At 37.3% G+C, this 17,039-nt stretch overlaps 1 protein-coding gene across 1 annotated transcript in view; it reads left to right on the top strand.

Annotated features, from left to right (window-relative positions):
- Nucleotides 1-17,039, top strand: part of CSMD3 (CUB and Sushi multiple domains 3) — a 1,712,448-nt gene that overhangs the window by 634,315 nt on the left and 1,061,094 nt on the right. Inside the window, exon 10 of the mRNA XM_060195764.1 lies at nucleotides 1,496-1,620. Coding sequence (XP_060051747.1) covers nucleotides 1,496-1,620 — 125 coding nt within the window. The remainder of the gene's footprint in view (nucleotides 1-1,495; nucleotides 1,621-17,039) is intronic.

Consider the following 17,039-nt stretch of genomic DNA (forward strand, 5'->3'; position numbering starts at 1 on the left):
CACTCTCTGTGTCTTCCCTTCTGAATTTGTCTTAAGGGGAAACAAACCCCTTTGGGAGTATTGGAATTACTAGGAATGATGTCTAGGTGTATGTGGGGAAGGGGAGTGGAAGTGAAAGTGACTGTGTAATCCCTCTAAATGATCTGTTCTGTCAAAGGCTAGTTAAGAGAGTTGGGAAATCCCCAGTAGCTAGAGAGTGAAGAACAAAGCGGGAAGAAAAGAGTGTGGCATGTACACACCTTGTCAGCTGTCATGCATGCTGATCATGATTGATGCTGGATTAAAAATGATAGAGAAAAGTTGGTGGGAACTACTTCCAGAAGACACTTTATGCCTTGTCAAGGATGTTTAGGGGCAGGGTAGTGGTGCACCCATTTGAGAGCGCATATCACTCTATGCAGGGACCCAGGTTCAAACCTTCCAGCTCCCACCTGCAAAGGGAAAGCTTCAAGAGTGGTGAAACAGTACTGCAGGTGTCTCTCCTTCTCTCCCTCTACTCTACTTCCCATTGCTCTCTTGTCAGTTTCTCTCTGTTTCTATTCAATAAATAATACATTAAATACAGTATTTTAAAAGTCTATTCAGAGCAGTGAAGCCCCATGGACAGAAAAAATAAGATAAATCTTTTATTTTTTAAAAAAAGGATGTGAACTATATATTTACTTTCAGCAGGGAATTTGCTGTTTAAAAATTTGAAGAAATGGAATGCATGGCTAGTTCTTTTATCTCAGATAAAAATTTCCATTGGCAATGGAGGGATTAAAATTGGTCATTTTAGTACCTTTATAGTCCGTCAAAAAGAAAAATTAAATTGCAACATGTAAAGTAATATTTATGATGTCACAAGGGAAGCAGTAATAATTGTAGCCCGATGAATGTATGCATATGTACATTTGGATACACACGTAGATGTGAATCTGCAGATATATACGTAGACATGTATAAACACCAGCTAAGGAAGTACTGGAACATAATATGAACACAGACACTGCATATGAGTCAGAAAGTCCCTCGTTTGTATTGCATTTGCCACCTTAGATTTTGAAATACAGTCATTTATTTGACATTGATTTATCCAAACAATAAGATAAAATTTATGATGGATTTCCAAATCACTGCCATTATCCTCATATTATTAATTTACAGTGGGTTTATCCATTTATGACATATATATATATATATATATATATATATATATATATATATATATTTTTTTTTTTTTTACCAGTTCTTGCTTATGGTGGTGTGGGGAATTGAGCCTGATGCTTCAGAGCTTCAAACATGATAGTGTGTTTGTGTAATTATTATGCTATCCCCTTTGTGACTTTTATTACACATTTGTTCAAGTCAGATTTTTTTTTTGATTTCCTAGTAGAAATGTAATTTTCGCCACTTTTATCCACATTTTATTTCTTGGATATATGCAGTAGAAGTGAAGCCTGATCATGATGTTTTATAGTCCTAATCCCATTTTTAATTCCTTGTTCACTTTTAGCCTTGGATCAACTGTGCAATTTTCTTGTGATGAAGATTATGTCCTACAAGGGGCTAAGAGCATTACCTGTCAGCGTATAGCTGAAGTCTTTGCTGCTTGGAGTGATCACAGGCCTGTGTGTAAAGGTAAAGAAAATATCTTAAAATAGAAATTGTCATATAAAAGTATATTTTAATAACTAAAACTTCATTCTGTTAAATACAATTTCAGTCAAGTATTAAGTTTTTTATATTCATGAAAATGTTTAAAGATGTCTAATATTTATTTATTTATCCCCTTTTGTTACCCTTGTTGTTTTATTGTTGTAGTTATTATTGTTGTCATTGTTGGATAGGATAGAGAGAAATGGAGAGAGGAAGTGAAGACAGAGAGGGGGAGAGAAAGACACCTGCAGACCTGCTTCACCGCTTGTGAAGCGACTCCCCTGCCTGTGGGGAGCCAGAGACTGGAACTGGGATCCTTCCATGGGTCCTTGAGCTTGGCGCCATGTATACTTAACCTGCTGCACTACTGCCCGACTCCCAAGTATTTAGTTTTAATGCATTCTTTTTGAAAAAAAAATTGGGAGTATGAATATTTTATAGTTGACAGAAAATACAACAGTTGGAACATGTGTGAAATTTCTCAGATTTCTGCAAAACACTGCCATCAGCAGTCCTGGGTTCTTCTCTACCATCATGCACTATGACCTGACCCCCGCCCCTAACCCACCCCAGAGTCCTTGATTTGGGTGCAGTACTACAAACCGAGCCCAAGTTCTGCTTCATGTTTTCCCTTCTATTCTTATTTCTCAACCTCAGTCTATGAGATATATCATTCCATAGTCATCTTTCTCTATCTGGCTTATCTTACTTAATATGATTCCTCCAAGCTCCATCCAAGATGAGGTGAAGAAGATGAATTAACCTTTTTAATGGCTGAGTAGTCTTCCATTTTGTATATAGACCACAACTTAATCAGCCACTCACCTGTTGTTGGATACTTGGGCTGCTTCCAGGTTTTGGATATTACAAATTGTGCTGCTATGAATATAACTATACACACACCTTTTTTTTTTTTTGCCTCCAGGCTTATTGCAGAGATTAGGTGCCTACACTATGAATCCACTGCTCCTGGAGGCTATTTTTTTTCCCTTTTGTTGCCCTTGTTTATCATTATTGATGTTGTTATTGTAGCTGTCATTGTTGTTGGATAGGACAGAGAAATCGAGAGGGGAGGGTAAGACAGAAAGGGGGAGAGACACCTGCAGATCTGCTTCACCCCCTGTGAAGCAGAACCCCCCGCCCCACCCACCCCCACCCTCCACCTTAGGTGGGGAGGTGGGGGCTCGAACTGGGATCCTTAACTTCCTTGTACTTCACAAGTCCTTGTACTTCACAAGTCCTTGTACTTCACAAGGTCCTTGTACTTCACACCATGTGCGCTTAACCCACTCTGCCACTGCCCAGTCCCCACACATCTTTTTTAATTAGGTGTGCTTGGTTACTTAGGCTATATCCCCAGAAGAGGAATTGCGGGGACATAGGGTAGATCCATTTCTAGCCTTCAGAGAGTTGTCCAGACTGCTCTCCACAGGGGTTGGACCACTTTACATTCTCAGCAGCACAGTAGAAGGATTCCTTTGCTCCCCACAACCTCCCCAGAATTTGTTGTTGCTAAATTTCTGATGTATAACATCCTCCCAGGATGAAATAGGTATGTCTTTCTTTGGTATATCTTCCTTTGCTTTTCTTTGACAAATGATGACCTGGAGCATGTTTTAAGGAAATGGTTAAATTACTGTGTCTAACAATATTTACTGAAAAATTGTAGTAGGTAAACTACTATATTAAGGCTCAAAGGAGTTTGCTGTTTAATATTTTTTTTAATTTTTAATGTTTTATTTATTTATTATTGTGTACAGACAGAGGGGAAATTGAGAGGGAAAGGTAGAGAGGAAGAGAGAAAGAGAGACACCTGCAACTCTGCTTCACCACTCATGAAGCTTTCCCCCTGTAGGTGGGGACCGGGGGCTTGAACCTGGATCCTTGTGTACTGCAATGTGCGTGCTTAACCAAGTGCACCACCGCCTGGCTACCCGCCATTTAATAATTATATAGCAACATATGGAATGCAACACAGTACTGCAGCTCTGGTAACTTTAAAAATAGTCTATTTATTTATCTATTTGCTAAAGATATGGAGAAATTGAGAGAGGCATATAAGATTGAGAGGGAGAGTTGCTTTAATGCTCTTGAAGCTTCCCCCCCCTTCAGGTGGGAAGCTAGGACTTGAACCCAGTTGCTTGCACATGGCAAAATGTGTGCTCAACCAGGTGCAGCACCATCTTCCTATGGCTGGTCTTTAAACAAATAAAATTATGTATATGTGTATGTGTATGTATATCACTGCATGGGCATAGGCATGGAGAAAATATATTGTTTGTTGTTGCTATCATAAATCAGTCTCCACTTGTATAATTTGCCATTTTAATTGCTTCTAAGTCTCACCATACTGATGGCATAGATGGGGCAGAGGTGAAGCAGAGGGTCTACAGTTAATTTCAACTGTGACAAATCAGTGGTTCTCTGGCTTTTTATTTTACCAGCAATTGCAGATAAAATTTACTCCCACCACCTTTCTACAAATTAAATATTTGCATTTAAATTGAAAGAGGCCTCCCCCCTCACCCTAAGATTTATTAAGCTATGTTTAGAAATGAACACCTCATCCTGGCCTACAAGATTTTTTCATTACTCACTTGTTGTTCTCTTTAATAATGACATCACTGCATATTTTAATGCCTTACTACTGTTCAAGGTTCTTTTAGTTCTTCCTCAGGGAATATTTTTCACAGAATCACCATGCCCAGTGATTTTTTTTTTTTAAGATAGAATAAGTTGGGTGAGTGATAATACTGAAATAGATTGAAATAGATAAGGGACATATTTGAAAGCTTTCTGTAAGGCCTGCAATGTACCTTACCCGGTAGGGTGACTGTTTCACTATGTACATGTTTCAAGTTTGAATCTGATGCCCACCACAGTAGTGGGAGATAGAGAGGAAGAGAGAGAGAAAAAAGAAAGAAAGAAAGAAAGAAAGAAAGAAAGAAAGAAAGAAAGAAAGAAAGAAAGAAAGAAAGGAAGGAAGAAAGAAAGGAGGGGAAGAAAGAAAAGATTTGATAATCTGATAGCTGAATAATTGGGTTGTAGAAGGAGAATGTGACAAGAGACAATAATGTTCAAGTATATGTACCCAGACAAAAATGCATTCTGTTAATAAGCATGAAAAATATGAATTTTGGAAAAATATGGAAGGATGAATTATCTGGAGAAGTGCCCACAAATAGTATATTACACCACCAGGATTATTTGTACTAAGTGCTAGGCATTTGAAAATCATTTATTTTATTTTATTTTATTTTTATTTTATTTTTTTACCAGAGCACTGCTCAGCTCTGACTGATAATGGTGTGGGGGATTGAACCTGGGACTTTGGAGTCTTAGGCATGAAAGTCTCTTTGTATAAACATTATGCTATCTACCACACCCTCTCATTTATTCCTTAAAACTAACCAGTAATGATGTTTTAAAGTAAATGTTAAGGCAGAGAAAGATCCAGTAAATTTCTGATGCATTTGGAAAATGGCAAAATACCCCTCTCCCCCCAAAAAAAAAAAACAAATATTATTCCTGGATTTTGAACATTAAAAGTGAAGAGTAGATTTTCAGCTCCACTTCTGGGGGTGGGGGGGGCTGTGTAGGGACACAGACTTTTGATGGTGGGAAGGGTATTAATAAATGTAAGAACAACAAACAAAAAGTGAAAAGAAAATAGTGAAAAGGGAGACTGTAGATATATCCCACTCAATTGACAGTGACAATCTAGAATTAGATTAGATTTATTATTTTCAAGTAAAAGTTTCCTCTCACAAGGAAGTCAATATCATTTTCAATGATTAAAAAATGCACAAGGGGGGTCGGGCGGGAGCGCCATAGGTTAAGTGCATGTGGTATGAAGCACAAGGACCTGCATAAGGATCCCTTTTCAACCCTGGCTCCTCTCCTGCAGGGGAGTCGCTTCATAAGCTGTGAAGCAGGTCTGCAGGTGTCTGTCTTTCTCTCTCCATCACTGTCTTCCCCTCCTCTCTCCATTTCTCTCTGTCCTGGGGTCAGGCGGTAGCACAGTGGATTAAGTGCAGGTGGCACCAAGCGCAAAGACCAGCATAAGGATCCTGGTTCGAGCCCCCGGCTCCCCACCTGCAAGGGAGTCGCTTCACAAGCAGTAAAGTAGGTCTGCAAGTGTCTATCTTTCTCTCCCCCTCTCTGTCTTCCCCTCCTCTCTCTATTTCTCTCTGTCCTATCCAACAACAACGACATCAATTAAAAAAAAAACAATAATAACCATTTCTCTCTGTCCTATCTAGCAACGGCGACATAAATAACAACAATAAAAAACAACAAGGGTAATAAAAGGGAAAATACATTTTTAAAAATCTGAAAATAGTAAATAACTTTTTGAGAATAGTTTATATATTAAGACTTAAATATGACAACAGTACAGCTAATGGGGAAGACAAGCCAGTTTACATTTAAGTCATTATCTTTGGTTTGAGAGTTAGTTCACTAAGGGAATCTCCCTTGCACTTGTGAGGCTATGATTTCAATCATTAGGACTCCCTAGGAGAAGTAAGGATATTCCCAAAGATGGCATAACAGTCTCTCTCTCTCTCTCTGACTTGCTTTTTCTGTATATACCTCACTTTCTCACTCTTTCATTCTAAAACTAGAAGTTAGATCTGGTAGGTGGATCAGTTGTAATGGCTATGAGTGAGGTCCTGGGTTTTATCTTACCTTTAGCATGGTATAAAGATAAAACAAAAATACATGTATGCTAATGACAAAATTGAAGCAAGTTTCCTTGCCATTTAAATTTGTCACATTTTATGTTTATTCTGTATTAAGGGTACACTGAAAATAAGTCTAATTTAATGATCTTTCCACAATGTTTTGGCAGGTTGTTGCGATAGCACACTGATTATGCAAATGACTTTTGTTGTGGTTAAATCACTGACCTCACCATAAGTCAAAGCTGAGCAGACCTCTGATTTAAAAAAATAATAAATTAATAAATAATTATTAACACTAAGTAATGTATTGACAATGAATAAAATAGCAAACTGAAGCTGTACAGATAGACCAGTATTAGAGTTAAAGAACTTTCCTAACTGACGGCAAAGGTTCAAGAGCACTGTGGTCTCTCTTGCTCTTTTCTTCATTGTCTCTCATTAATAAAGTATAACTAATTCCTTTAAAAATTAAAAAAAAACCTGTGTGCCAGGTGGTGGTGCACATGGATAAACATACATAGTACTGATCACAAAGAACCATGCAGAGATCTGGTTTCGAGTCTCTGGCTCCCTACCTGCAAGGGGAATGCTTCATAAGCGCTGAAGCAGGTCTACAAGTGTGTATCTTTCTCTCCCGCTCTATTTTCCCCTTCCCTCTCAATTTCTCTCTGTCCTATCCAATAAAAATGGGGAAAAAATGACTGCCAGGAACAGTGGAGCTGTAGTGCAGACACCAAGCCCAAGTTATAACCCTGGAGTTAAAAAAAAAAAAATGTCAGTTTTTGTGGTGACTTACACTTTAAGCATATTATAATTATAAAGAACAAAATAGTGAAAGTCATAGTTTCAAAATGGTAGTATTCAGACATCTGCTTTAGTTTTACATAAATTGGTTATGTATAACTTTTGGTGGTAATAAACAGGAAACTAAGGATAAATTTAATAAAATGTAATGTTACCACTGGAAATATATCTCACAACAGATGAAGAATTTCAGACAGGCCATGGGATCTAAGATACATAAACTAATCTACATAAATGTATCTGAAACTATAAACCAATTTTTATTCAAAACTCTGATTAAAAGATTGAATTATAAATACTGTGATTATAATTGTTCTAAGACAGAAATACTGTTACATTATTTTTTTTCATAAACTTCACAAACGATAGGTCTGTACTGACTTAAATTGTAAGAAATATGTACTGCCGAATATTAATATATGATTGTTTTCTTAGATTTCAGGATAGTTATACATATATGCAGATATGTGTTATATATATATATATATATATATTCTCTCAGTATACATTATTCACTCAATAGTAATCATTAGATGGAAATCATAAGTTTGCATGTTCAGTTTCACAGATTGATACAGTTTCATCTAAGGTTTAAATCTTTTCTGCAGACACATTTCATGCAAGACACATGAGTATATGCTTTATAAAGAACACTTTGCTATTAGAAATTACTGGTTGTGTAGCTGGAAATAGTAATAGAGGGAACATGCTGAAACAGTAATTGGAGTTTTAAAATGACTATCCACTATAAGGCTGAACAAAGAATAGTTTTCGTGTCTCATGGGTGCTTGGACAGAATAAATAGTCTTTCTTTTCCCAGGGAGTAGAATAAATAGCCATATCAGTGCACTGCACCTTTGAGAGGTTATTAATAGAGCTGCTGTCTATGTTTTGCATGACTTAGCAGTCAAGAAGCGTGATTTTAAAGAGACTGAAAGTTCACACAAACTTCAAATTGTGAATTAAAATAAAAAGAGCAAATCCAAAATCAGTATTAATGGACTTCACAGATCTTCATAAATGAAATAATGATGTGAAATATTCCCAGCTTTATGGCTATGAAAACAATGATTTTGATGAAAATGTACTAGATATCCAAAAGCTTGAGCCTATGAAGATAAATATATATCATTTACTGGAATGTATGTTTGTTTTACACAAAATGTCTAAGGAATTACCATATATTTAAGAAGCTAGTATTCTCGGGCCTAGAGACAGCTTACATAGTAAACTGAACTTTTGGCCATGTGAACTTGGGGCCATATGTGAGGCCCTGAGTTCAACTTTTAGCACCACCTGAAAGCACCACGGATAGCACCAGGGAGAACCTCCACAGAGTAAATGGTGCCATTGTGTTTCTCTTTTCTTCTTCATCTCCTTTCTTGCCTGAAATCAAAGGCCAGCCCAGAGTAGTGGAATTATGCATGTAAGAGACCCCAGCTCTGTAAGTAGAAAAAGAGTTAAGCAGTTGTAAGTTAAGAAACACTTTAGAGTCCTGATATATTGGTGAAAATTGACTAATGGCCAAACTATTTACTTGGAAGGCACTAATAAGAGATTATTTCTGTCAGTATACTGGGCATGGAACCTGTGCAGAGTGGTAACTCAAAGGATGGAATGGGAATACAAAGTAATGACAAAGACTAAAGAAACTGGTATAATTATCAAAATGTCACTTTAATTAACTAGTTATATATAGATAGAGACAGAGAGAAATTGAGAGGGGAGGAGGAGGTAGACAAGGAGAGAGACAGAGACACACCTGCAGCCCTGCTTCAACACTTGTGAAACTTTCTCCCTGCAGGTGGGATCTAGGGGCTTGAATCTGGGTCCGTGAGGCCTGTGCTGTGTGCAATAAACCTGTTGTGCCACTGCCTGACCCCACTTTAATTTCTTTAATCAAACTGTTAGGAAATTAGTTGTATATATTTAGTACTTATTCTAATTAATGTGTTTTGAGTTCCACAAACATTAGTGAGCCAAAGTATCCAAGATTAGTTACTATATGAAATTCACAGTATGTTTTATAGTGATTTGCAGAGCAAAAACAAATTAGGAAAGATATAACAGGTTTTTATTTATAAGGTATGAGGTGGCAAAGGCTATTTCCTGGAATGGAAGCATTCAGGCACTGAGATGAGGGAAGTAACAGTTGTGTACGGCTTTGAAATTATTTTTAATTTCAACAGGAGAGGTTTGGAGTCATTTAATATGCAGAGAATATGTCATGAGCTAAAATCACATAGTGGATTCGCATATATGTAAAATAATGTGTGGAAAGATAGTCATTCCAGTGTGACTGGGTATAAGAATGGATATAAAGTGAGAAAGATTGTTTATGTTATATAATTCCTCTTTGATGTGTCACTGAAAGCAAATTTAAACCTCTATTCCTAGTTGTCTTATTTTTTATTTCCAGTTCTGAAACTGTCCAATGTCTTTTCATTTAGAATACCATTTACTATGCATCTTGCTGGTAAAATATAACATTTATTCTGCATCACAAATATTCAGATTCCATGTTTCCAATTTCCTACTACAAAAATAGCAAAATAAAATAGTAGAATATATGAATGCACAGATCAGTATATGCCAGTTCAAATTTCTGATCTTTTACTAAAATAATCTAATATCCTGGAACAAAAGTAGACACAGAGGGCAGAAGAAGATAAATGAGAGGCCAGAAATTAGTTCCCAGACCTACAAGCATCTAACTTTTGACAAGGAGGCACAAAACATTAAATGAAGAAAGGACATGCTCTTCAACAAATTACCCAGGTTGGGTATTGGGTTAGAATAAGCAAAATGAAACCAGATGACCACATTCACTGCCGGGCTAGAGTGGGGGTACCTCTTACCGGGCACGTTCTCTCTGGGTTGGAGAGAACTCGACCGGAGCCAGCCTAGGCTGCTACTCACTCAGCAATGTGAGGGAGATGACTAATGAACAGAGCTCATGATGGCAAGGCAATGCAATTCTTTATTGATCAGAGAGCCAAAGCTGTTAAAGGTTGGACCCAGAAGTGGCAAGTTGGAAACGGAGATGGCTAAGAAAGGGGCAGAGAAAGGCAAAAAGGACTGGAAAGGTAGGAACTTCCTTAGCAACTGTTGTGAGGGTTTTAACTGGTAGGATTAATAATACCCTGCAGGCAGGGAGGGTCTTGAGGGTAGAAAGAAGATAGATAAAGGGAATGGAATAGGTGGGGATCTTTCAGACGAAACAATGATTATGTAGATAGGCCATAGTATCAGGAATGCAGGGTGAAGCAAGGGGAACTGGCTTAATGTTTTAAGGAATTCCAGGCTCCTGGAGGCAGAAAAATGCAGGGTGCTTTGTGAGGGTCCTCACATTTTCCAGATACCTCCCCCTTTCTTTTTATCTAATGGCCATAGTATCAGGAATGCAGGGTATTTTGTGAGGCAGGGAGTCTGATAAGATGGGGCAAATCTTTGGGTTACTCCTGCCCCCTCTTGCTCAGCCTCTCGGTAGAGAGAGAGAGAGAGAGAGAGAGAGAGAGAGAGAGAGAGAGACTGACAGGATAGACACACTTCTCAGGTCAAGCCCTGCTAAGCTCAACTACATCCTCACAATTTCCCGACAATTCACCACACACAGAGGTAAACTCCAGATGGGTCAACAGTGTGGTTACTAGACCAGAAATTATCAGATATTTAGAGGGAAACATGGGGGAAAATTATTTTTAATGTGAGCATTAAAAACATCTTTGACAAGTCAAATTCAATTGCCAGGAAAACAAATACAAACCAGTAGGACTATATCAGACTTATAAAGCTTCTGCACATAAGGAGCTCATTAAATGGCAACAAAACAAAACAAAACACAGCAGATCCCATTAGAAAATGGGGTAAGATTATGTATAGAATCTCACTGAGAAAGTGGTCCAACAGACATATGAAAACGTTCTCAAAGTCACTGATTGTCAAAGAAATGGAAATAAATATGATGAGATGCTATTTTACACCTGTGAGAAAGTCTTGTATTAGAAAGGACAGTAACAAGTTGGCAAGCTTATGGTGGGAAAAAACCCTTTTACATTGCTAGTGGGAATGCAAATTGGTCTAGCTCTTGTGGAAGGAAGACTAAAGACTTCTGAGAAGACCAGAAATTGAATTACCCTATGGCTTAGCATTTCCTCTCCTAAGACTGTATCCAAAGGAAGCAAATACACCCATGAAAAAAAGGTCTTTGCATACTTATGTTCATCATAGTACAATTTGTCATAGCTCCAAACCTGAAGAAACCTAGATACCCAAAGACAAGCATGCAGCTAAGAAATCGTGGCATATTTACACAGTGAAATACTACTCAGCTATTAAAAATAATGACATCATCTTCTTTGCCTTATCTTGGATGAAACTTGAAGGACTCTTGTTATATGAGATGAGCAAAAAAAGAGAAGGATAGGCATTAGATTATCTCATTCTTAATAGGAACTTTGAAGCAAGAACAAAAAGTGAAATCACCAAGTGAAACTTGGATTGGGTGTGGCTAATTGCACCAAAGCAAAGGATTCTGAGGAAGAAAGGCAAGAGAGGACACAGGACAGGCTTTGATTTCCTGTACATGATGGTAAAAAAGATCCAAGGTGGGGCAAGAGATTAATTGCAGTGTTCTACAGGCACTTGTCATGGAGAGATGAAAATTGTACTCATGTATCAACTATAGTTCTGTACTGTTTTAACTGTCCCAATAAAGTAAAACAATAGGGTGCCAGGTGGTGGCATACCTGGTTAAGCACACACATTATAGTGTACAAGGACCCAGGTTCAAGGCCCTGCTCCCAACATGCAGTGGGAAAGCTTCCTGAGCTGCAGAGCTTCAGGTGTCTCTGTTTCTCCCTCTGTATCTTCCCCTCCCCTCTCAATTTTTGTCTCTATTCAATAATAAATAAATAAATAAAAACAATAGTAGTCTACCATCTGATAAAAGCCAGCTTGCAAACTGGAAGATGGCCTAATGGATAAAAAGCTGGATTCTCAGTTATAAGGTCCTGAATTCAGTCTCCAGAATCACATGTGCATGGGTAATACTCTGACTCATTCATGTTCTCTCTCTCTCCCTTCCTCCTTTCCTCCCTCCCTCTCCCCTAATTAATTAATAAACAAAATATTTGGGAGTTGGACTAAAGCGCAGCCGGTTAAGCACACGTGGCACAAAGCACAAGGACTGGCATAAGGATCCGGTTCAAGCCCCTGGCTCCCTACCTACAGGGGAGTTGCTTCACAAGTGGTGAAGCAGGTCTGTAGGTATCTATCTTTCTCTCTCCCTCTCTGTCTTCCCCTCCTCTCTCCACTTCTCTCTGTCCTATCCAACACCGATGACAACAATAATAACTACAACAATAAAACCACTAGGGCAACAAGTGGGAATAAATAAATAAATATTAAAAAATAAATAAACAAAATATTTAAAACAATAGGTTTGCTTTTGTAAAACAGATATTGCATTATAGCAGTACTTAGTTTGTATAGCCCTAAAAGGGCGTTATCAAAATAAAAGTACTTAGTATGCTGATTGAACCAGAAACTCTTAGTGGTTATGGTAATTGTGGTACAGCTAATGATAATATCAGTTATAATTGTTTCCCCACCTGCCATGGGATAAAGTCAGGAACAATTAAAAATGCGCTGTATGTATCTTTATTTCTCTCTTTCTCTATCTCTCCTTTCCCTCTCAGATTCCCCCAGCCTCTGTCAAAAAGAAAAGAAATGAGTATAGTAATTGCTAACAGGTGTGCTGTCCCAATCATTGGCGATTTGTTTCCACGTGGCAAACTTTTCAATACTTACCAAATGTTTACTCTAGTATTTCTGCACTCAATAGAATCAACACCTTGATTTTACATACATCTGATGTGCTATGAAATTCCACCTATTAACTATATTCAACTTCATTTTCAGTCTCTTACCCAGCTTTTCCTTCTCCAAAAATATTTTCCTCCTTCGATATCCTTTGTTCCTCCATTTTAACATCACTTTACATTCAGCGTCTTCACCAATCAATTAAACATTTGATGGTCAGAAGACTTGCCCCTTCAAAATTATTTCTGAACAAATTAATCTACTCTTCCAAAATGCTCACATTTCTCTCTGAGATTATTTTGATTTTTCCAAAAAGACAGTCACTATTATGTGTATAAAATGTTTTCCTTTTGACTAAATAGGAAGATCAAAATGAAGACAACTTTCTTATATACATAGTAAAACTGGATTCATAATTTATATGAGTTAATAGTTAGCTAAACCTAAGAGCTATAATGTTATTCAGCCAGTAGTCTTTAATGTCTTTGATATTGTTATAGCAAGCAAAATGTGTTTTAAATTTTTTACTCATTTTATTTTAGTGATTTATTACTAGGGCATAGTGTCAGCACTATGAATCCACCACTTCCAGCAGCCATTTTTTTCCCTATATTATTTGATAGGACAGAGAGAAATTGAGAGGCAAAGGAGAAGATAGAAAAGGAGAAAGAAGTAGAGAATATTACATGAGATGGAAAGACACACTCATGAAGCATCCCCCCCCCACAAGTGGTTAGTGGGGGGCTCGAACCCAGGTCCTTGTGCATGGCAATGTGAGTGTTCAACCCCTTGTGCCACTGCTCAGCTTCCTTTAAACTTATTTTATTATTCACTGTATTTATACCTGTGACTCTCATACTCATATTTTTATTCGCTTGATAGTTGTTAAGTAAACATTTTTAAAAACATTTAATTTTTTTAAATTTATTATTGCATAGAGACAGAAATTGAGAGGGGAGGAGGAAATAGAGGAGAGAGACAAAGAGACACCTATAACTCTGCTCCATCACTTGTGAATCTTTCCCCCTGCAGGTGCGAACCAGAGCTTGAACCTGGGTCCTTGCACATTGTAGTGTGTGTGTGCTTAACCAGATGTGCCACTGCTTGGCCTCTTAAGTAGACATTTTGCATAGGAAGACCTAACTATAGCAAAAGGAGTTTAAAAAGTTGGTGATGTGAGAACATTAACCAGAGAAAGTTACTCTGGTAGGAGAATTTCTGTTATGCAAAAGCAATTAGGAAATTTTGCTCAAGAGCAAGGTAGAGCCTGCTGAAATTTATCAACCCAAAACACACATAGCAGGCATTTTTCTGTAGTTCTTACCGATGCTTTCTTAGTTTCACAGAATACCGTTACAGATGAGGCGATACATAATAAGGATGATATTAGCAATTATTGGAGTAACATATGGTGCCAAAGATAGACAGATGGTCTAGATACAGATATTTATTTTGCGTTTATGTTTTCATCCTCTTATTTTAAATAATAGGACATTAAACCATTAAATCATGTGAGGATGTTTTATAGCTGCAACAAACTGTCATGGCTGCTTGTATGATAGAGGACTCAAAGATTACACCAACCAGGTCAATATATGGTTTTATTTTTAATTTTGGATCCTGAATGAAATCAAAGTAATATTAAAAGCATATTTTTGAGATAAGAGGGGAGTCTTGCTCTTTTAAATGAAATAATATTGCATTCAAGCATTATTGCTTCAAGTTTGAATAATTGATTATTGAAATTTTGACTGGTAAATTTCCGTAACATTAATAAATGTATATAATTGGAAATGTATTATAAGTTGTGTTAAGCAATTTCAAACTGAACTCTGACAATTAAGATTTTAGGATGTCATCATCATTCTGTTTCCTGAATTACTATGGACACATTTTCTATAATTGAAAATGTCATATAGCATGAATTTTTTTAAATTACATTCCTGGAAGAGCACACACTCAACCATGTACAGAGACTCAGGTTGACATCCACAGTCAGCATGCGAAGGGGAAGTTTCAGAAGCATTGGAATAGCATTGTGGTGTCTCCAATTCTCTTTCTAGCTCTCCTTTCTTTATCTGACCCTCTGTCTTGAAAAAAATAATAAGTGTTCCAGCATGTCTACTATGGTGAAATTACAGAAACACTCAGGCCCAGCAGATGCCCTAGTGGCAAATTGTAAAATAAAGTAAGATTTTGCGTGGCAAATTATTTTAGAAACCATAAAAAGAGCTATCAAATAAATTATTTCATTTTGGTCTTTTTTTTTTTCCCTCCAGGCCAGGGCTCACTGGGGTTTGGTGCCTGCACTATGAATCCACCATTCCCATGGTCATTTTTTCTATATATACATTTAAGAAGACAGAGAGGACTAGAGAGGGGAGAGGAAGATAGACACCTGCAGATCTGCTTCACTACTTGTGAAGCGACCCCCCCCCCCCCATCCCTGCAGGCAGGGAGCCAAGGGCTCAAACCGGGCTCCTTGTGAGGGTCCTTCTGCTTTTTTACTATGTGCACTTTAACCCGGTGCACCACTGCCTGTCCGTGGTCATTTTTTTTAAATTTTTATTTATTTATTTTGTTTAATATATAGAGAATATATGGTTGGAGAACCTCAGTCAGTTGCCAGCGCCGTGAGATGAGATGTGACCCAGGGTGAAGAGAATTCACCACAGCCAGTCACCATATAGTTGATCAAAAGAGTTCAGGTGGAAACATACACATATGACATTCCTGTGGCAATCCAATTCTCTTCTGCCTGTGGACAGGAATCTCTGAAATATCTAGACTTCTCTTACATCAAAATTTTGTGATATCGAAAAAGAGCCTAAAATATAGGCCTTGTGGTTTATTATTAGTCAAAAGCATTTACCTTGTAGACAAAAACCATATCTTGTAAACAGTGATGCAAAGGGAGCAATCAGTAGGATTTCTAAGTCTGGGGTCAGAAAACTTCTTCAACACTTTTATTTGAGAAGTGTGTCTCCCCACTAGGACAAATGACAGTGCTTTCTTTCCAGTTCACATATTTTCTGGAAATGTTGTCATGGCCCACTTGTTTAACCTTTCCTAAACTTCAATTTGATTAACATCAAGTTGATGAGGATATGTCTGCACATGCAATTCTATCTATTATAATCTTCAAACTAAATATTCTACAGGTGCTGTTTTGTGGATTTTATAGCATACAAGCTTATTTTTATTCTATTGTGCCTCTTAGTCTGCTCCAGTATGTAATTATCTAAAGCCAAATGAACAGGGGCTAGGTGCACCAGATTGGGCACACATGTTAAAATGAACCAGGACCTGGATTTGAGCTCCTGGTTCCCACCTGCAGGGGGAAAGCTTTGTGAGTGGTGATGCAGTGCTGCAGGTTCTCTCTTTCGCTCTCCCTCGAATTATCCACCGTCCTATCAATTTCTGGCTTTCTCTACCCAATAAATAAAGATAATTAAGAAAAAAATAACACTTCTATTTCGTAACTCTGGAGAATAGGAAGTCCTATGCCAAATTTGTTAGGGACCAGTTTCATTATTGTAACCTCAAAGGATAGTGTGTCATAGAAGAAGGAGTGAAAAGGGGTAAAAATGATGAACTGAACTGAACTAAAGTTAGCTTTCACTTAGGAAGATCAATGGTCTATTTTAGTGGGGATAATGGAAATGTAACAACAAAATAGGTAACAACAAAATTTGACAGATGAGTGCAGTGTTTTTAACTCAAAGAGCATAAAACAACCATTTTGCCTAAAATATATATATTTAGATATATAGTTTAGATATTTAGATATAGAGATTTATATATAGAAAATTTCATAGAAAGTATAATAATCAAAGAAATTAATACATGGAAAGATACTAAAAACTGAGGAAACTATTTATAAACCTTCGGTGAAAAGAAAGAGATGCATTAGAAAGTGAAAGCGACTGGAGAATAAATTACAAAAAAGCATCAACTCAAAAGTTGAGGGTGCAAAGCCTATTTAGTTATACAACTTTTTCTCAAGGTCCTTATAGTATTATGTATGTGTAATAATGGCTTTTTGTCTTGGATGATAATGCAGGATATGTGTTTGACTTAAAAAAAAAA

This window comes from Erinaceus europaeus, chromosome 1, assembly GCF_950295315.1.
Source record: "Erinaceus europaeus chromosome 1, mEriEur2.1, whole genome shotgun sequence".
NCBI lineage: Eukaryota > Metazoa > Chordata > Mammalia > Eulipotyphla > Erinaceidae > Erinaceus > Erinaceus europaeus.